Source organism: Fusarium fujikuroi, chromosome FFUJ_chr05 (genome assembly GCF_900079805.1).
Source record: "Fusarium fujikuroi IMI 58289 draft genome, chromosome FFUJ_chr05".
NCBI lineage: Eukaryota > Fungi > Ascomycota > Sordariomycetes > Hypocreales > Nectriaceae > Fusarium > Fusarium fujikuroi.
The window spans coordinates 1523151-1543925 of NC_036626.1; the positions used below are offsets into that span (position 1 = coordinate 1523151).

Genomic DNA, 20775 nt, shown 5'->3' on the forward strand with positions numbered 1-20775 from the left:
CTTTGCAATGCACCGTCATCATATATCGTGTGAATTCATCAAGCGTTCAAGCTCTGAAAGTAGCTCTCTGTCTCTTTGGTCTTGTTGTTGACATGTCGCTGACGCACAGTCGCCTTATCCTCGCATTCTCTGAACCAAGCGCAGGCTTTCAACCAAGCAGGATTACTCCGCACATACTCAGGCAGTTCCTCCTCGGGCAGGTCACCGAAGTCAAGGATACGCTTGACACCCCGCGGTTCTGGTGGTATGTAGGGGGGAGTAGTCCCGTCTTGCTGAGCTTGTTTGATTTTCTGTTGCTTCTTCACCTCTAGAGCCTGTAACCAGCGTTGTCTCTCCACAACCTTGCCAAACCACTCTTTGCGTTTTGGACGCCGTCTGATTTCATCGCACTTCTGTCTATACCATGCACGGGATCGCTTGTGCATGTGATGGATTGCTGGATTCACCGGAAGATAAAGTGGCTTTTGGTCGCCGTAAACTGGGCGGTACTTGACAATACGCGAAGATATAGTAACATGCGGGGGTGGTTGCAAACTCGACTGTCGATAAATGAGAGAGTCGAATGCCTCAGAATCGAACTCGACTAAAAGCCTCTTTTTGCGAGCTTCTGCTTTGGCACGGGAGGAGAGCGGCACAGGTTTGGCCGGCTTTGCTTCCTCGTCAATGTCACTAACATCGGCCATATTCACCTCATCATCGATTCCGGCGCTGAATTCAGGCAGGGAACCTTGAAAGTTCTGTTTCCTGACTGGGAGCCCTTTACTTGTCAGGGGAGCCGAGCGCTTAGTGGGAGTTGATAAGAGCTTCGCCTTCGAACTCGTTCGTGTTTCTGGATAATGATGCTCCGAACTCTTCTGTGTATTGTCCTTCTTTGGCTTGGATGTCCAAGGAGAAGACCTAAATTTGACACCGTCTTCAGGAGTAAACTGCATACGATTCACAGGAGCGGTGGAAGGAACGGGCGACTGGAAGTCAAGGCCTAGGGAAGGCTCGGTCTTCTTAAACCCTTGGTTTGAAGGAGACCCTTCAGAAGCCGCTTGCGCTGTCCCAACCAAGTGTTGACTGTCAGTTGCATCGACAAATTGCCCATTTTGACGCGTATCCATTTTGGGATTCTCCGTGGGATGCGTTGCCGATCCAATGTCGGGTGTCGATGCAACGTGGCTGGTTCCATTCTCTGGCCCGGATTGAAGGTTTCTGTCATTTGTATCAATGGATGTGTCTTGCACCAAAGACGAAGGAGGGGCATCTCGCTCATTTGTTTTTGGAGACTGTGTCACGGGAGCGCTGGTATCCGGACTAGAGGCGCCTTGAGATGGTGCATCATGCCTAGAAAAGTGCCGTGAAGGTGTAAACACGAATTTGCCTCGACCTCTTTTAGCAACAAAATTCCTGTTAGCGGGTCGGAAGCCCTTGGCCATATTCGTAGCAGAGGAATCTCTGCTGGCCGCAGTTGGCTCTAATGATGAGTGTTCATCACAGTAATGCCTGGAACTAAGCAGAATGATCCTTTCACAAGTGAGAACGGCACAAGTGCCGCCGACATGTGTGGAGGCAGTCATTCAGAACCTCGTTGATGAGCCAAAACGCAGAACTGATCCACCACACGCAGGCTTTTACGACTGGATTGAGTCATGAGGCGCGTAGATGAAGGATTACCTAGGTGTCATGTTAGCAATATGCGTTTAAATCAGTAATGCTGAGCAAGTATTGTATAAGAAGTCGAATCAGATCTTTTCAGTTTTGAATGGCCGTCAAGCTAGGCACCTCATCGGTTGGCACATAATCTTTTCTGACAGGTGTGTTGATTCAGTGAATCTGCTGTTTGTCGCGGCCTTTGGTCAAGATCCGTGGCGAAGACGAGGAAGAAGACTCCATTGTGCGACAATAGAAACTCTATGGCAATCGGCCCCAGCGCTCTACAAACAAGCTTAGAATGTAGGAGAGCTGTTACAGCTGAGGTGCAGTATGGAATGACAGGGTTGATTCAGGCAACAATGTTATTGACAGAGTCAGAAGAGAAGATGGCGCAACCAGAAGGGTTCCGTTCAGTCAGACCTTTTACCATAGGCATCATTTAACGAGCATAAAGTAAGACAGAGAAAACGAAATCAAAATATCTTACCGAGGTCTGAGACCACCCAGAGAAGAGTTCTGATGCCCTATCTGTGCGTTATGCTTGTTATGCTAATCGAAAATACTGTGCAGTCGATAATTGTATTATGTAGACGGAGGCGAAAGGACAGTGTTATACTGTAGTAGAAAGAAGCAAAGGGAGCTAGGTCGCGTCCGAGACAGTTCCCCACGGCTGCCCTGTGTTGAAAGAGTAGGAGTGACTATGTGCGTTCTGAGCTTATGTATGGGTCGACGAGCCAGCCGACATCAGGTAGTAAAGGATAAATAGAGAATAGGATTAGGATCAGGGAAAGAATGAAAGAGATCTCCAGCCGCCAGAGGCAGAGAGGCGTATGACTGTGGTCGTTGGTTTCGCGCCTTTCATTGCGGGCTGGTCCTGTTGCTAGTGGCTCGCTATTGGCCCAAGCATTGATGATGATGAAGGATGGGATGCAGAGGCGCCGGGAAGACCTCCCTGGTGGGGAGGTTCCCGAGGTGAGTTGCCCCGAGCTGGAAGACTAATTCTTCCGCCCCGGCTGCCATGCCTACCAGTGGAGCCCCACAAGCCAACCAGGCCAACTTACACCCATGAGCGTGTCCAGCGAGATATTCTGCTCCGCCTGCCTGTTGACTCAAGACATAGGTGATAAATAAATCGATTTATGCTTGTATTTATAGAAGCTCTGTGAAGACTAGGTTTTATTCAAGACTGCTAACTCTGCAGTTGGTGAGCATAAACACACTGTAAAGATAAAAGATCAAGTCCAAACCCAATATCTCTTTCATATTCTTTGTGATGCAAACAAGACGCCTCAAAATTCATTTATCCAGGTACTCAAGTACCGTGTTGATTTGCCTCACCTGATTTTTCTTCAGACTTTTTAACAAAACCACTCATCTTTGGTTCAGATAACTGTTCCGGCCCAAATATGTACCTGATCTGTATTCATGTCCAAGTCTTTTCGAGTCCGATGACCGGGGCTAATTCCCTCTACAGTCCAGTCAGTGGCGAATTAATCAAACCTACTTACCTGGATGCTAGATCCCACGGAGTTACATACATACACCATGACCTATTCGAACCCCAAACTTTAGTATGTTGCTGGCGCTCAGTATGTTCTGGGCTCTTACATGGTCAGATGGATTAGGTAACCCTGACACCCCTCCATCCCCTGTTAAATTTATCAGGCACTAGCGCGGGGGTCTTGAGCTCCCTGACGTACAGCGCCAATAACCACGTTGCGAATCTGGAACCAATATATCATTCGTCTACATAGTACAAACAACAGTATTTCCGACCTGTGCATATGCCGATTCTCGACAAGTAGGGTGTTAAATGCTCAAGTCCCAGTACAAGCTCTAGACTTTGCGACACTGGAATGAACTTTCTCAAATCTGCCGTGGCCTCGGCCATCGCACAAGGCCCTCCCTTTCCATACAATTTTGGCGACAAGGTTGATATCGATGAGTCCATCTGGACCCTGTATAATGGTACCAGGAGGGTAAGCTCAACGTCGCAGAGCGTACAACGTGGACTTGCTGACAATCTCTGAATAGGAAGATGGTTCAAACTGCAGCATCTTTTCCTTTGATATCACCACCAACCAATCCCAACTCCCCCTAGCCAAGAATGCCCTAAAGAAGCTCCGAACACTACGGCACCCAGGCGTGATCAAACTTCTAGATGCGGTCGAGGTATCTACAAGACTGCCGGTCGGTTTAAGAGCATTCCGCTAATAGCATCTGACAGACGGAGACGTATATCTACATTGCAACCGAACGAGTAGTACCCCTACGATGGCACGTTCGAAGAAAGAGTCTCAGCCCCGAGACGATAAAATGGGGCTTGCATAGCGTTGCGGTACGGCTTGCTATGTTAGTCTTTTAATCGATATTAATGATGTTACAGCGCACTATAAAATTCATCAACGAAGACGCTTCCTCGATCCACGGCAGCATCAAAGTTGGATCGATATATACTTCAGAGAGTGGCGAGTGGAAGCTCGGCGGCTTTGATGTTCTCAGTAGCCTCAAGGACGATGAGTCAATAATATATGCAAGAGGTCCCCATATAGGTACCCGTATAATCAGGCTAACATATACATAGACATACGGTAGCTTGGTACCTGATGCGGGTCGATACTCTCCTCCAGAGTTGGCACGAGGCGGATGGGATGTTATCAAGAAGAATCCCCATACAGCAGTAGACGCATTTAATCTCGGAACATTGATCTTTGAAGTTTTCAACGGCGATTACAATGGAGCTGATCAGGCTGGCCAAACGAAGAGCATCCCCCCTTCAATGCAGTCCAGTTATAAGCGTCTGTGTAACGCGAACCCGAAGGCCCGAATCAGTGTGGGAGCTTTCCTTGATCAAGGCAACCGAAATGGCTCTTTCTTTGACAGTTCTCTCATCAAGCTGACCGAGGGTATCGATAATCTGGACATCAAGACGCCAGATGAACGAGAAGAGTTCCTTAGGTACATCTTCAGCTCCTTTCATACCTCCAAATTGCTAATAATTGAACAGTGGACTGGACGAACTGAGCGATGACTTTCCAGAAGAGTTCTTCAAGCTAAAGGTTATGCCGGAGCTGATGAAGTCAGCTGAATTCGGTGGCGGTGGCCCTAGGGCTGTATCCGTAGTTCTCAAAATCGCATCTAAACTTCCCAAGGACGACTTCGATTCAAAGATTACACCCTTCATCATTCGCCTATTCGGAAATCCCGACCGAGCTATTCGAGTGTGCTTATTGGATAGCCTTCCTTTGATGATTGATCAGCTATCACAGAAGATCGTCAACGACAAGATCTTTCCACAATTGGTACAGTCTCTGTTACTCTACTTCAATGCAAGACTAACATATACAGATCACTGGCTTCACTGACGTAACACCGGTGGTACGAGAACAAACATTAAAGTCTGTTTTGGTCATCATCACTAAGCTCTCGGACCGCACGATCAATGGTGACCTCCTCAAACAACTTGCAAGAACCGCAAATGATGAGCAACCGGGCATTCGAACAAATACAACTATCTGCTTGGGAAAAATTGCAAAGCACTTGGGTACTTCGTCCCGCTCAAAGGTTCTCATTGCAGCCTTCACTAGATCACTCAGGGATCCATTTGTACATGCCCGGAATGCTTCCTTAATGGCCTTGGGTGCCACTGCGGAGTACTTCACTGATGAGGATAGCGCATGCAGGATCTTGCCCGTTATCTCTCCTGTCTTGATTGATAAGGAGAAGATTGTTCGCGACTCTGCTACTCGTACTATGGATATATACCTCCAAAAGATCAAGAAGGCAGCTTCTGCCATGCCTGAAAGCGTTTTGCCTCCTCCTCAGACGAATGATGGCTCAGCTCCACGGATGAGTACCCCACAGCCAAACGAAAACACCCCAGGTGGCTGGGCAGGCTGGGCAATCTCTTCCTTTACGAACAAAATCTCTGCGGCTGCAGGCGAAATTCACGCCGAATCAGACTCCCGTGCTGCTTCACCTGGACCCGCGCCCTCACCCAGCTCCGAGCCAAAGAAGCCGGCAACGAGCACCGCCTCGTCACTTCACCGCCAAGCAGTCAAATCTCCTCCAGCAACACTCTCGCGAAACTCTTCACATACCGCAAGTGTGGTAGCCGACTCATTTTTACCTGCCGACGATGGTGACGATGCTGGAGACTCATGGGGAGATATGAACGATGACTTCAACAGTTTCGACTCTCCCGGCCAATCCTCCAAACAGTCTACGACAACGACTGCATCTGCTGCCGCTTTTGATGATGGCGAGCCTGACTTTGCTGGATGGTTGGCTGCCCAATCACAGAAAAAGCCCACCAAGGCTTTGCCAAAGGGTTTATCAAAATCAAGTGCAGCTAAGAAGCCTGCGGCTAAATCGGCTACGAAGCCAATTGCCGCGAAAAAGATCGATATGAAGCCGAAGGAAACAGATGACGATGATGGTTGGGGCGATGGCTGGTAATGATAGACTCGAGAGTCAGAAAGTTTTGAGGAGTCGGCGCTTTTCATAAAATGTCGCTTTGCCATAACCGCCACTCTTCGTTAGGGAGCATCAGGATACCATTCTCGAGCATACACTGGTATGTCGATTGTTGATTGAAGCCATTCATAATGTTTTAGTTGGACACATATAGACACCGTCATCTAATAGCACTCACGATACTAGCTATAAGTGTTCAAGATTGAAAAATACATTTAATCCCTATTTTATGATGAGGGTCAATCGATATCCCGACTCCAGACCGAATACTGACCTCGGTGAGCATTGCGCCCCACTAAAATCGCTCACCTTGATTTCTATTTTCCCCCACCAGACCCTCCAACAGTGTTCGACTATCTCGCGCCAACCTTCTTCCTGCGCAATCACCAGATTATATCTCAACGTCCCTCAAAATGGCTCAAGGCACAGTCAAAAAGCTCGGACGAGCAACCCCAGCCAAGATCACACACTCAAAGCGACAAGCATCGAAGGTGCATAAACCCAAGAAAACAAAAGCGAGCGTCGACAAGGTGCACAAGAAATTCACAAGCGGCATGACGGCGCGCACTGAAGCGCTCCTCGGTGAGCGCGCAGGACATCTGGAATTGCTTGGACAAGGAAAGAAGAAGACGGATAAAAAGACGACTCAAAAGGGCGGCTCGAAGAAATTTGGTTAAGGATTATGTGATAATACCGAAGGCGGACGATGATCGAACTTTTTATGTCTAAACGAGTGACTGGGTTTCCCTCACAACTGCGCACCAACGACGGCCGCCATAGACAGGCACGACTAAATACGCGGGCTATCTCACTTAACGGACTTTTCGATGGGATATCTCCCAAGACTTTTCGAGCATTTTGCAACTCGGAATCCTGAAATTCATTCCTACCCACACAATGGCTCTTTGTTTTTGGAGGACCAGTCACCGTCACTTTTTTGCTGCTGCTACAAGGGCATGCCTAGGGGAAAGGACATATACCAAAGTCATCCTCTACCCTTCCACGAAGAGTGGTCGAGTGGCATCTACCTATAAACCTATGAATCTAAAATCCGCTCCTAAAAACCTTCCTCCCTTGGCCACTCTTCGTTTTTGCTCGCGAGTTCGAATCCTGCAGCCTTGCTCTTTTTTGCTATAGACTAAAGCCAGCAGCAAAGCTATTTACCAAATATATTTACTCCTCAATCAAGGGCACCCAAGCACTATGTCCCCCTGTCTTTACAATATAAAGACAGAGCTTGGGCTCCTTCCGAAGCACACAATCATGCCTCCGATTCTGACTCTGATGGGGAAGGCGATAACTTGATTGATGTATGCGAAGTGATCGATTTTACAGAAGATATACCGAAGAGCTTGCAGACAATGACGACCCAGAAGACGAAGTCAATGAATGGTGTCATCAAGTATCCGATGGGTAACCCGGCTCTTAGCAATCACAAAAGACCCAGGCCTCAGGGAGCAAGAAAATTTCAAGAACCCAAGCTTAGGTATCAGAAACAACTAAAGTAGTCTAGAGGCTAGCAAGGCCTTACCTAAGTTTACCTAAGTCTTTTTGTTATTTAGGATAGAGGTCCTAAGTTTACCCACTCTTCAACTCGACAGTCGGACCTATGCTGGAGAGAGGTTCAGAAATGAGCTACACAAGATACTGAAAAGCTTGTGGACAATAACAACCCAGAAAACTAAGTCACTGATGGGTGCTACACAATACCGGGTAACCCGACTCCTGGAGATTACACAAGAGCCACCTAAGGATATCACTCCTTTCCTTATGCCTGGTATCTCACTGCCTGATATTAAAGTCGATCAACAGTTCTCTCAGTCAACAGTCATGTCTATGCTAGAGAGGGTGTGGAAATACACTATGGCACAAGAGCTTTCTGATATTCGATTAAAAGACTTCAAATAGCGTGCCCTTTCCGCTGGGTTCTGGAAGCTGTTCGAACGTCTCGAAGTCTCAGATATTACAAGACCCCTTTTCGGATCAATCGCACCCGAAGTTATGTCACTACTAGACCGCAGAGACCTTCAACCAGGTGGTCTCTTGGATCTGCTTCGAGTAGATGATTTTTTCTGTCTTTTGAGTGTATGCCTGAACACTGTCACTGGCAGCCTCGAGAGGGTCGCGGAATCTACGTCGGGTCAAGCGCAGCATACAGAGTATACATCTGAATCACAGGTCGCGTACGCAACTGCTTGATCAATGCCACGAAACCGTTCGAGTCGCTAAACAAGGGAGACAAACCTGAGCACTGCCGTCCCCTTATCTAACCTGGAATATCTTTGAATTTCCGCAGGAATTGTTACAGCAGTGCACCCAAGTATATCGAAGGCCTATGGCGAAGGAACTCGAAGCCAGCGGCGGTTAAGTGGGTCTAATGGACAACACCTGTAGCCTTGAGTGCAATGTTTTTGAAACTCCTTATTTTGTATGCATTTGCTATGAAAAACTAGAGTTCATAATCACTTGCCCCTGAGCCAGCAGGAGTACCAGTGTGATTTATTAATATTTATCCACACCCCGCACCTCTACTTCAACCTGAACTCTTCACCAGCACAACACTATATGCATGGTAACTTCAACCAGTAGACTTGAGAAATCATACTCTACGGCTTTGATAGCGATATTATTGCAAAGGTAAGCAAGCGCCGCGCGCTGCTTCTTGGTTATCTTGACTGACAATCGCCGGCCGGTCAGTATACCTACGCACGCGGTTCATGATGGCTGCTGCGATTGAGGTCGAGTCTGACGGCTCTGTCCGAGATCTCTTCAAGGATCCCCCGTTTGACCTTGAGAACGTCCGCTTTGATGTCTCTGGCCAGGTCTCCGAAGGTGACCTCGATAAAGAAACTCTGGAGACACTCTACGAACAAATACTCCGGGCAATCTACGACAAGATTGGTGTCACTGACTGGTACCCCCCTGGACAACTTCCAAACTGTCATGAAGCCACTGTCACGCTTCTCATGCAGAATCAGCGTCTGATTTGGACAGACTCTTTTACCAAGTTCACCGGCTACAGAACTTGTGACAGACTGGCTAAAGACATCGCTGGAAAAGGCCAAGATCTCCCTGAAGACATCAAGAATCTTATCCCATGCCCCTCTGCACCTGTCCTTTTGTCATATGTTGCTCTGGCCATTTTTCGAAAGCCACCTACGGGAAGTCCTGGCAAGGACATCATTTCGATGTTCTGCGCCAAAAAAAGTCCTCAAGTGGCTACCCCTCGCCATTCGTATCTATGAGAGGAACCAATCCCGCCGAATCTACATCTCGGTTGATGACAACTACGACCTTGATGATGGGCGTCAGAGCGAATTTATTGAGCGCAGAGGGAAAAAGTATCTTTGTGTCAAGAGCCACTCTGTTGATGACTTAGTCTTCCAGCATGAGATTGACCAGTATTTTAACTCTGGTGAGTCTCTTGAGTCTGATAACTCCGACTCTAGCTGGGGGGGCTTCAGTGACCACGACAACCACTTGGATGATGAAATGGAAATTGATAGCCTGCCCATTACTTCTGATGAGTCGGTTCAACTCCTTGGCTCTGGTCCTCAATCGGTTCAGCCCCTTGACTCTGGTCCTCAAATGGATATTGACAGCCAGCACGTCACTTCCAATGAGTCGGTCCAGGACCTTGACTCTGGTCCCCAATCGGTGATCGAGGCAGACATACGAACCCTCATTGGAACCATCGCTGAGACTTCCGCGAAGATCGATGCTATGGAGGAGCGCCTCAATGAGACCATCGCTGAGATTCCCGCGAAGATCAATGCTTCTATACAGAATGGGGCGGAACTATACAAACAGGCAGTCCTCGGCGCCCTTCAAGAGTCCGACATTTTCAAGACTGTCATCAAGGAAGCTATCGCCAAATTGCAGCCACAGGTCAATCATCAAGCTGTCATGGTAGGACGTGCAGTCCTCAGCGCCCTTCAAGAGTCCGACATTTTCAAGACTGTCATCGAGAGAGCTGTCGCCAAATTGCAGCCACGCATCAGTCATTCAATTGACGATGGTAACAATGCCTTGGATGAGGATACTCAGTAAGCCAGCTTCGCTGAACTGATACCTCTTTGCCTTAAAAAATGGCAAGTCGATTGAGATCTGCAATGTGTAAGTTAATGCAGCTGGCTATCATTGACTGCGTCACTAACTTATTGGCTAGGGACTGAACCTACGCTGATAGGTAGCAGCTACTGGGGGCATAATAGACCGTCGACATCCATGGGAAGGACAGACGACGTATCTGGTGCCAGTTTTTTTTTTTTTGTTTGGTAAGGGTTTATGGAGATCAGACACATTAAGAATGGGTTTAGCGGTATATTACCTAAGGACATGGTTCATGTGTAACTGCAACGAACTACTTTACTCTATGGGTCTCCCTAGGCTTAAGATACTTTGGTAGAACCACCACTTGTTGCCTCATAGTTCATTCCAGTGAAGCTATTCCATACCGCGATGGTTTGTCTTTGACAACTGCGGGATCACGAGTCCGAATGGCACAGTCGACTTATGGCTATCTATCCATTCCAAAAAATGATCTTGCCCCTATAACCCACAGACTCAACAGTTGTTAATGTCGAACACCTTTCCCTCTGCCACGTGAGTCAAGATAGAAGTCACCACCATGAAGTCTCTGGCGACATCCACCATCCAGTTGGACACAGCCATTCGCACAGCCTTCTCTCCCTTCCAGCTTGTGCCACTCACATACATCTGCCGGGTCTCATTGATCTTCTGAACCAGCTTATCGTTCAAAGTGGAATTCTTAGCACGGAAAAGAACAATCATGAAGATCTCATTCAAGTCAGCACCGTCGTCGGGGAGTAGCTCGTAGTGCTCCGAGTCCCTCAAGAACGCAGCGACTTGGCGGGATAAAGCGGTCATATTGGCCAGCAAATTTGCCATACCTGGTCGACCTTCACTGAGGAGAACAGCATATGCGGGAAGGGCACGGAACCGCCGTGAGTTTTCGAGGCCAATATTCAGGGGCGAGGGAATGGTGGACGCCCCTCCCGTAGAGAGGTATGCTGCATTGGGGTTGGTGAAGACGGATTGAAGGATAGCAGGTGATCGCGTGAGGAACATGCCGCAGTCATAGGGCTAATCAAGTTAGCGACCCAAGTCGATACTAGTTAAAGTCAGGATGAAATGATATGGGATACTCACGACATTGAGAAGCTTGTGCCCGTCAACGGTGATACTGTCCGCTAACTCGATCCCCTCAACACGATCACGAAGAATGTTGTAGTTGTCCTCTTCGGGAAGAGCGCGAGCAAAGATACCGAAGGCTGAGATGTTAGAATGAACGGCATCCTGCAAAAGGGTTGAATCTTACCTCCATCGACATGAATCCAAGCTCCATACTTGTCCGCCAACTCCCTTACTTTACGCATCTCTTCAACCCCCGTTAAAGCATATCGTCCGGTGTTTACTTCTCCAGCACTTAATGCAATAACACTTGCGGTGTCTTTCTTCTGAAGTTCTCTTTCCAAAGCCTCGAGGTCCAATCTCCATGGCTCGCTATCGCCGAGTCTCAGCTCTTTCACAGCTCCTCGTCCAAAACCAACGACACTCGCTGCCTTAGACAAGGAGCTGTGACCTGCACTCGTGAGGATCTGGAGCTCCCTGACGCCAGCAGAAAGACAGGCCGCAAGCAAGCCGACCTCACCGATACTCTGCCCGCGTTTCTCCAAGATGGCTTCGCGTCCACATGCAAGTCCAAGTACATTACTGCCTGTAGCCCCAGTTGTGAAGGTCCGTCCTTTCCAATCCCCAAGTCTCAGTAGCGAAACGAGCATCTCCAAAGCTGCATCCTCCAAGGTAGTTGCAATTGTCTGTGCTGGCAGATGAACCTGGACATTCTGGTCCAGGCGGGAGACTACATTGTCTGCCCACTCAGCAATAGGAAGAGTACCACCGGTGACAAACCCGTAATAACGGGACGAACTGCCCTGGCCGTTACACGCGGGAACAATGTCCTGTATGATGTGTCGTACAACATGTTCCTGTGAGACACCTCGAAGGTAGTCCTCCGATTCGGGCCGAGGGAGCTTGGCTTCAGCGGTCTCGATGGCAGATAACTCGGGGAGAGTAGGTGCCGGAGCGGAGCCGGGCTCGGGGCCGTGGCGGCGGGATAAACGGGTCCGCTGAAGGTCGAGATTGTATAAGTCGCTCATTCTTGCCCAGAATGTAGTTCAAGATGATGGTAATGTTGCAGATGCCTCGAGAAGTTGTTTAACTGAAGAACAACATGAGTCACTCAATTTACCGCTATCTCACACCGTTCATGTAAGCCTCCCCACTTGTCTTCGCCGCTTAAGCCGCAGCTTGCGGCAAGATCCTTCTATGATAGACGATGATTGCCCTGGTGTTGACTCCTACAAGTATCTCGGCCAACTCCTTTCGGAAGGTGGATTAGTCCGATGCAGATGTCTCCAGACTCAGAGGAGACTTATATGATGGCACGCGACGGATGCAAGTTCTCGGTCTATATGAATATTTCTTTACTCTAATGGCCTGGTATGTCCAGTATGACCATCCGCCACTTGCTTCTAGACCAAGATCTTTGAACTCGATACAAGTCCACCTATATAGTGTAGCTTAATCCAACATGTGGTATGCGCCATGCCAAAATCAAATTAAATCAAATCAGAAAAAAGTGCACGCTGCCGCCTTCGTGTCCCAGAGTTGGCATCTCTCTATAGCTTGGCGCTCTCGCCGACAGCGCCAATCTTGAGGTCCTTGCCATACTTTGCCAGGACATGCTCGTTGTGGTACTTCCAGAAGGCCTTGGTAGCGTTCTTTCCAGACCAGCGCTTCAGGATCTTGGCACCACCGGGATGTTCGTCGATGAACTCTACGGGTGTTTGTCAGCTTCCATTTGTTCTGCGAGTTTGGGTTCGGTAGTCGTACTGGTCACGTCGTAAACGTCATTCTCAACAATGAGCCAGAAACCGTTGGCCTCATCCTTGTGCTTTCCAACCTCAGCGGTAGTATATGTCTCGGACATTTTGTAAGGTAGGTAGTTATAAAAGTCGAGTTACAAGGGAAATGAGAAGTTGACGAAAGAATTGAGCTGTAGATGAAAGCGTAGGTGATAAATGAATAAATTGAATTGGCGAGCTTGGAAAAGAAACAAGGAGTTCTTTCCGGGGCGCCGTCGGCAGGTGGGGGCTTGCCTCGGTTCACGGTCACGAGCAGCACCTTCACCCATTGCAGAAGCCCGGGGACCGGGGGAGCTGGGGAAGTGCGCTAGGAAAGCTACTAAGCCGGGTAGTCTGCACCTATCACAGGGAAGCAATTGTCAACTTTCACAAGGAAGCACTCGATTTGAAGCCCCAGTTCGTCCCCGTCGGCACCTATTACTCAACATGGCCCTATTAGAGTCCAACTTTGAAGGGATGAGCTATCTACTACTGTAACAGATTGCTGATGTATATTTCCTGATGATTTGCAGAAACTGGGAAAATGCTCTCTAAACTATAACTCAACGTCCTTGGTAGTATGCCGCTTCTCTGCACTCTGATGTGACTTTGGCGCTCTATACCCTTTATTCGTTGGTTCATAAATGCTGGTCAGCTTATTATACGACAACTGTAGTAGATCGTCTTCTGATCGCGTCACGGAATCGGTCCGCAAACGCTGCTGTTCCACGACAATCACTCTCCGCTCGCTTCTCAAGAGCCTTTGGCAGCCATTCACTGATCTTTACAATCCGATTTTCGTTCTACGTCTCGTCAGTTCGCCTGATTCTCTCAGCAATATGTGTTAGACTTACGGATGGATGAGTGCTCAGCATTTCTGGGGCTTCTTCTCCACTGGCATGCTGAAGCGCATGCATTCGCTGCCAGAAGCCTAAAGCTGCGCGTGGGTCGTAACATGCTTCGGCCATCATCATTAGGCCGATGTAGTCTGCCTCGCTCTCCTGCTTTCGACCCATGGGAAGGTAGAAGAGTAGATCTTGCAGGTAATATCCTCCCACGACATTCCAGAGTCCAAAGAGTGCAAGACCGGGCAGAGCTCCAGCGAGGAAGAACAAACTTCCGGCTGTAAGATTTCCTACCCATGCAGCAGAGAGGCGCTCTGCTGCGTGAGAGGCTGTATTATGCGCGATCTCGTGCCCTAATACTGCTGCGAGGGCATCCTCACTGCGGCAGACGTTGATAATACCACTATGCACAAACACTTTACCCCCAGGGAGGATAAAGGCGTTTGCTGTTCCTATGGCCAAAGGTCAGCAAACCCACAGTCTCGCTGCACATGGATCACCAAAACGTACTATTATCAGCTATCACGAATATCTCCCAATTGAGGTCCGCCATGCCGCTCACGGGGATTAGCTTCTTCATTACCCTCCTGACCAGGATAGTCCTTGGATCCCATTCTGATAGAAAATGACCACCTTGCGCTCTGACCTGCTCGATAACCTGTGTAGCTGCTTTCGAATGCGCGCGTGCGACCATGGAATCAGAGAGGAAGTTGAATCTTCGACGGCCTGTAACCGGAACGGTTTGAGAGTTGTAGAAGTAGAAGCCGATGGCAGCGAGGACGGTTGCTATCACGGTGAGACGCGAATTACGGCTGCTGCCCGCTTGTGTGAACTTGCGCGCTGCGCGATGTGGGACGAGGGGTCGCGCAGCTTGTAGGCGCCCTTGTAGTTCTCGTTCGGAATGTTGTTGGGGACGATAATGGCATTGCGAAAAGGTCCTGCGACGAGGGATAGAGGATATGACGGTGCGATGAATAAGGAAAATGGTAGGACGGTTTATGCTCAGTGACGGCTTTTGAAGCAAACGAGGGGCAGTCATTGTCGGATTCAGCGGCCGGCGTGATTCGGTCAATTGTCGTGCTGCTACCCCGGATTTCGTTCTTCAATTTAAAACAAGGATAGATCGAGCAAATATCACGAAGCAAGCGCGCCGCAGAGTTGGCGATTGTGTGCTTGCTTATGTTGCTTTGTCTCGTGATAGTTATTGGTTCAGCACAGCTGCACAGGTGAGAAGACGCTTCAGGGCATGGTTTGCGTCATGGTCAGTCTGCAGCCTTCCCGCTATCGGGGACCTATCCTAAGTGTAGGATAGATTTGATAAGTTCAGTGGGTCTTTAGACTAATGTATTTTGGTTGGTAGCTAAGAAGGTCTTGCTCTAAAGACGGCCCGGCTAAAAACGCTGAGGCACCTCCTGCGTCAATAACCTGAGAGCATGTACTACACCGATGCTTTTAAGAAAGAAATATGCAATGAAATATTTACTTCATTTTCATCCTCAAACTTCATAAATTTTCATAGATAAGTAAAGAAAACAGAAGTCAAAGTACTTCTTTCCATGAGATGGAAGACTCCACCTTTATGGTATTCTTTGCTGGCAGCTGTTGCAGCCCTCCTTAATTTTCTGTCCGTTCGAGAGACCCTTGGGCTCAACATCCACTCATGAATGCACAAGCGTATAGCTCTGCAGTTATTACCAATGAATAACAGACCAGTCTGATCATCACTGGCACCTAGTACTTAGCGACTGACACACCATTGTTCATCTGCACCAAGAAGATCTTATTCATAAGGTACTAATCTAGTGGCCGGTGTCTGTTGCTTGGGATTTCCGAATAGTATCACGAACTACACTAACATATTTGCTTCCCCATCACAAACCCAACAGCTGACATCCAGATTCAAGCTTTGCTATCACACAGAAACCTTTGTCATATACAATCAACGGCTTGTTATTGTAGGCGTATGACCCGGAAACTACGGGCTTGGCCCGACCACCACGCGATGGAGCATATTCGCCATGGGTAGCTCACTTCAGAGCAACTCTGACATCGTCTCAGCAACCTAACCTTAGAACAAACTCCCTGTTAAATTCCAAACTCCAATTTTTCACCTCTTTATCCTACTCTGAGTTCTGAGCTCGTAATCATTCCCTGGAGGTCAGACTTTGGCTTACACCACCATCGTTTGCTAACATGATACTAGCTTCTTTGAGTAGTTTTGAATCCTGCATCACACCAAGAGGGTCCCGTTTTGCAGGCCCTCTTATCAAACATCCCATCACATTGGTGTGGGCGCAACGGCAGCGAACCATACATTCAACGTCTTATAGTCAAATGTGTAAGCTCTGTCGTTACGCTATCAGTCCCTTGCTCACTCTCTATTCAGGGGTATAAAAGGAGCAGTCTATCTTTCAACTGCTGCCAGCCCAAAAACAATTCTCATCCTCTATCATATTCTCAAAACGATTGCCTGCTTTATTTGATACCAAACACAGGATGGGCGAACTCGTCAACGGCGAGCCTGACTTGGGCACCATCAAACCTTCATTCACCTCTTCATCTGAACCTGAAAATTCTCAGTCAAAGTCTCTCATCCAGGCTCTATCCTTGGAGCCTCATATCGAGGGAGGCTACTTCCGTCAAACCGATGCAAATCCTACTACCATTCTTTCTCCCTATTCATCCGAAGCTCTCTCCCATGAGACTCTAGCTCTTTCGGGCCCTGCTCGTGACGGTTACAGGGCGGACACACGGCGTCTCTCTACCACCATTTACTACCTGCTAACCCCACGCCATAGTCAGGGGAACTTCCATCGCAACCGCAGTCGTGTGATTCATACTTTGCATCGTGGACGGGGACGCTATGTACTCATCCACTCTGATGGGCGCATCGAGTCTTTTATCGTCGGTAATGCGGTTGAACGAGGCGAGCGTATACAATGGATCGTTGAAGGCGATGTCTGGAAGGCAAGTTACTTGCTCCCCAACGAGCCAGATACCGGCCATGAATCAAATAGGGAGGAAACTGGGGGCTTGCTGATCTCAGAGACGGTTGTGCCTGGCTTTGAATATCACGACCATGCATTCCTCACTCAACAAGGAATTCGTGGACTACTCAACGAAGAGCAAGCCCGCGAACTGGACTGGCTCGTGAGAAGATCGGAGTAAATGCTTGAGGACAGTGATTAGGCCTGACATTTGTGAAAGAGGAGACAGTTGTATAAGAAACGAAACGGTTCGCCTCTGTAGCATTTTTTTGGAAACGTGTTATGTCGTCTGACAATCTCATTGCCATTGATTACAGACTCCAAGGCTTCAGAAAAGGCGGCTATCAAAAGTCCAGGTCGGTACGATGTTGTACCCAAACCCCTATCAATACATTATTCTAGTCATGTGCGTCGTATCGACGTTATTGGGTATCGTGGTTATGAAAGGCCAAAGTCGTCCCCATGGCCGCTATGCATCGTTCGTGAGGTGGTTTATAGGTGTTGAAATTAGTCCTTCTGAACCGTTTGCCCAGCTCCTTTCCTGAACTATTAAGGTTCAATAAGTGGTTATAGTTCATTCCAATCCCCAGTGTTTGCCCTTCACGTAAATGGCACTCGTGTGACAGGCCGTTCACCTGGGAATGGCTTCCTGCCAATGATGACGTGTATTGGTATATAAGCGTGAATCCGCGTGTCGATCAGCTCTCGTCGGACATCAACCAGTGCCACCTGTGACTTTGAGTCAAATAAGTCCGAGAAACCTTGACAGTATACTTACCTCAATCTGCGCAGGAGTTCTCTCGTAGACGCGGTTGAACAGTGTGAAAGAGAAGCCGCTGAGGCCCATCAAGAAATTCCTTTCCCACATGCGCCCAAGTTCCTTTAGGCGTTCATCCTTTGGCCAGCCATTCATGGGCATTTTGAAGATTCGCTCTTGAACGTCAACAAAACCCGCCTGCACATATGCCTCACGAACATGGGCAGCAACATTGGTGGGCCGGCCCATCAATTCTGAAGCTTTATTGATTTCGCGGAACCATGTTGCAAGAGGTCCGTCCGGTGGAAGGGTTTCATCATCAGACATTATAACGGCATCGTATTCCTGCGACTCGAACCACCCTCCTGGCTTCAGTGTCTGAAAGGCTTGGTCCGCAATCTGCTCCTTGAAGCTAGCCCAGCAGCCAGATGTGACACGGGTATGAATGTAATCGAAAGGCTGAGAGTAATCCCAAGGCTCAGAGCTAGAAGGTAGTAAGTTTCCAAAGAGTCATATGAGGCCTGGATGTTGACATACGAATCTTCGACGTAAAAGTTCACGTTCGGGGGCACTTTTCGAGGCTGTATTGGTGAAAGGTCGGTTGCAACTACTTCTGTTTCCGGAAACAAGTCGCCCATTTTGATTGCCCAGTCACCAGTACCAGTAGCAATATCGAGGATATTTACAGGCGGTGCTCTCCTTGACAGTGGTGCAAAGTAAAGACGCTCACCGAAGAGTTTTACTAATGCTTCATTCTGTAAATCAAGTCGCTCACGCTCTAGTTGGTCGTTGGGGAACGCGTATGCTAAAAGGCGTCATTAGTGGTGCATGCTGGTGAATGAATAGACAAAGCTTACAGCCAGCCCGGTAGGCATGATACGTTCGCCCAAATTCTTCTGGGAAATTCTGTACGCTGTCTGTGAGAGATTCAGAGTCTCTGATAGTTCTTGTTAGGCGGGATTAACACGGTGAAGGTGCACTATGGGCTTCGACAACTTACATGCCTTGAGCATCAGGCTACACAAAGTCAGCATACCCTCGAGCTAAATGGGAGGTACAGAAGAAAAAGTACATACATCCGGCTCAATGAAACTGTTCCCGCCAGAATTTGAAGCGGAACAGTTAAAAGTAAACTGAAAATGGTGAAGACTTGAAGGTGAAGAGTCAGGCACATTGCCATGACTTGGTGACTGCGCTGTCATTACAGCAGGCGCCATAAGGCAGTCACAGTTATGTATGACAAGGACTGAGTATCAGGCAAAAGAACAGAAGCGGCTCTTAGCTGAAATCATGAAGAAAAAGGGCAACTCAACCCGATGCTGCGAGTAACTGCGCTTCTCGGACTTGGAGCTGAGAAACGCTGAGACTTCACGCTGCCGACTGTCCCAAAGGTTAAAGAGTCCTAAAGTCGTTCTGATTAACGACTTGGTAGTCAATTATGGATACCGATGCGGAGCCAAAATCCAATGGTAACATGAATCGAATATGTGCGTGGGTGGTAATCGCGGATAGCAGCACGAGACAATTCGACAGAGAGGTTATTGGTGGTATCGTGGATCGTGCAGCACAATGAGGGGAAGACGGGAGCAAAAGACGATCGACACTAACTACTGACCCGTCTCTCTAAGGGGAACGCTTAGAGCGGCATCAGGAAGAAGTGCTATGTAGTACCAGCGAGATCAAGAGAGACCAGGAGCTAGAGTAGGTAGGAGAGTCGGGAAATAGAAGCTAGTTATGGAAATGGAGAAGGGCAAGAAGCTTGAATGGAATCCCCGCTCTCTGTAGAAACACCAGAAGAAAAGCAGCCAAGCCCAGAAGAGCAATGCATAAAGCAAGGGACAAGGGCCAGTTGAAAGGGAACGGGAAGCGACCCAAACACCTGGTGCGACCGAGGTCTGAAGAGTGGATTCAGACAGAGTAGCTAACTTAGCAAAGGGGACCAAGAGGATGGAGACAAGAGACGAGGACGGGGTCAAGCAGCTTGGGACCCAGCAGCTTGGGACGGGTATCTAGCTCTCGGCTTTCTTGGCAAAGCCACAAAGCCCTACCACAAATGAACTGCCTGGAAGTGGAAGTGGAACAAGCGCTTGCTGCTGATGTGTCATTGGCATTGGATGTTGTGTTGTCTTGGTGTGGTGACTACCCCGGTCTAGAGCGCCTGTACATGTTCAAGAGGCGACCCATCCAGTCGGGAACTGGGATCCAAAAAGGTGAATTCTGAGTCGTGTTTGTAATACATACAGCCCATCACATCCTATATGAATTAGGGAGCTGGCTACCTCTGATTCACCAGCTACTCGCCAAGGACCTGCACCGGTGACTGGATATGAGAAGAGGAAGAGGTATGTCGGCAAAGGTATGCAATTATGTGGCTGTCCACTAGACACAAACGCGCATATACGATCCCTTAGCTCACTGGTAATATTCCGATAAATGGGTCCGGGCTTGCTGGAACCATTGTGAGGAGACAACGTGAGGAGACAACGTGAGGAAACAAGCAAGGCTGGTCTCATTGCAATGCTCTGAGCCAGGACGGAAAAGACCTTCTGGCGTCGTTTACTAAACGCTTTCAAAGGTACTTTCAATATTCGCGTTGTATCAAGTTATGCAAGGAGATGCCATTGGCCACGGTAGTTCCTCTGATGAGCCTGCAAATGACTTCGGGTACGCAAAACAAACTCCCGTCGAGACCCTGGTCCCTCATCCCTCTCATTCATCAAGGGGCTTCGGGCGGTCCCAACGACGTGGGTAGGCTAGCTCAAGCCTAACGACCGGGCGCTGGGATAAAACCCGATGGCCTGGGTCGGACAAGGTGCAACCGTCTTTCCGACGGCTTGGGAATGGTCACGATCCTTGTGTTCATGTTGGTGGACGTGTATCTTGAGAGGGCTTTCTGTTTTAGCGTTGTCCACCGAATGTCCTGTGCGAATTGTGAAGAGGGAAGTGTTCGGCCTATTCATCAGGCTTCATTCTAGGACCTATTAGGTGGTCGATTATCAGCCTAGGTCGACGCCTATGGACTTGGAAGACTGCGGCTCATAAGGAGCCACAACAAAGGTTCAAGCCACATCAACGAAATCGACGACACATGCCAGAAAATTCCCTTGTATGCGTGATACGAAATGACATGATGGGATGATGGG

The 20775-nt window shown here is 48.6% G+C and overlaps 9 protein-coding genes; 4 read left to right on the forward strand and 5 right to left on the reverse strand.

Moving 5' to 3' along the window:
* Positions 1-38: 38 nt before the first annotated feature.
* FFUJ_07248 (uncharacterized protein) lies at positions 39-1421 on the reverse strand (the record flags this gene model as incomplete). The annotated part of the gene is made up of 1 exon (XM_023577479.1): positions 39-1421. One exon carries the CDS (start codon positions 1419-1421, stop codon positions 39-41), a length of 1383 nt encoding a protein of 460 aa, XP_023430544.1.
* A 2073-nt stretch (positions 1422-3494) lies between these two features.
* FFUJ_07249 (probable protein kinase family protein) lies at positions 3495-6096 on the forward strand (the record flags this gene model as incomplete). XM_023577480.1 has 7 exons in its annotated part: positions 3495-3617; positions 3673-3810; positions 3866-3976; positions 4025-4171; positions 4223-4596; positions 4664-4940; positions 4987-6096. The coding sequence occupies 7 exons, from the start codon at positions 3495-3497 to the stop codon at positions 6094-6096; spliced, it is 2280 nt and encodes a 759-aa protein (XP_023430545.1).
* Positions 6097-6527: 431 nt separating this feature from the next.
* Positions 6528-6791, forward strand: FFUJ_07250 (uncharacterized protein; the record flags this gene model as incomplete). Its single annotated transcript, XM_023577481.1, has 1 exon — positions 6528-6791. One exon carries the CDS (start codon positions 6528-6530, stop codon positions 6789-6791), a length of 264 nt encoding a protein of 87 aa, XP_023430546.1.
* A 2043-nt stretch (positions 6792-8834) lies between these two features.
* Positions 8835-10164, forward strand: FFUJ_07251 (uncharacterized protein; the record flags this gene model as incomplete). XM_023577482.1 has 2 exons in its annotated part: positions 8835-9279; positions 9323-10164. The coding sequence occupies 2 exons, from the start codon at positions 8835-8837 to the stop codon at positions 10162-10164; spliced, it is 1287 nt and encodes a 428-aa protein (XP_023431427.1).
* A 516-nt stretch (positions 10165-10680) lies between these two features.
* On the reverse strand, positions 10681-12296 carry FFUJ_07252 (related to L-2,4-diaminobutyrate decarboxylase; the record flags this gene model as incomplete). XM_023577483.1 has 3 exons in its annotated part: positions 10681-11220; positions 11287-11408; positions 11456-12296. The coding sequence occupies 3 exons, from the start codon at positions 12294-12296 to the stop codon at positions 10681-10683; spliced, it is 1503 nt and encodes a 500-aa protein (XP_023430547.1).
* Positions 12297-12818: 522 nt separating this feature from the next.
* On the reverse strand, positions 12819-13129 carry FFUJ_07253 (probable cytochrome b5; the record flags this gene model as incomplete). XM_023577485.1 has 2 exons in its annotated part: positions 12819-12976; positions 13033-13129. The coding sequence occupies 2 exons, from the start codon at positions 13127-13129 to the stop codon at positions 12819-12821; spliced, it is 255 nt and encodes an 84-aa protein (XP_023430548.1).
* Positions 13130-13702: 573 nt separating this feature from the next.
* On the reverse strand, positions 13703-14927 carry FFUJ_07254 (related to OMA1-metalloendopeptidase of the mitochondrial inner membrane; the record flags this gene model as incomplete). XM_023577486.1 has 3 exons in its annotated part: positions 13703-13846; positions 13898-14340; positions 14399-14927. The coding sequence occupies 3 exons, from the start codon at positions 14925-14927 to the stop codon at positions 13703-13705; spliced, it is 1116 nt and encodes a 371-aa protein (XP_023430549.1).
* Positions 14928-16384: 1457 nt separating this feature from the next.
* Positions 16385-17056, forward strand: FFUJ_07255 (uncharacterized protein; the record flags this gene model as incomplete). Its single annotated transcript, XM_023577487.1, has 1 exon — positions 16385-17056. One exon carries the CDS (start codon positions 16385-16387, stop codon positions 17054-17056), a length of 672 nt encoding a protein of 223 aa, XP_023430550.1.
* A 419-nt stretch (positions 17057-17475) lies between these two features.
* Positions 17476-18834, reverse strand: FFUJ_07256 (related to methyltransferase; the record flags this gene model as incomplete). XM_023577488.1 has 6 exons in its annotated part: positions 17476-17604; positions 17654-18116; positions 18170-18437; positions 18490-18569; positions 18633-18649; positions 18709-18834. The coding sequence occupies 6 exons, from the start codon at positions 18832-18834 to the stop codon at positions 17476-17478; spliced, it is 1083 nt and encodes a 360-aa protein (XP_023431428.1).
* Between the last annotated feature and the right edge of the window lie 1941 nt (positions 18835-20775).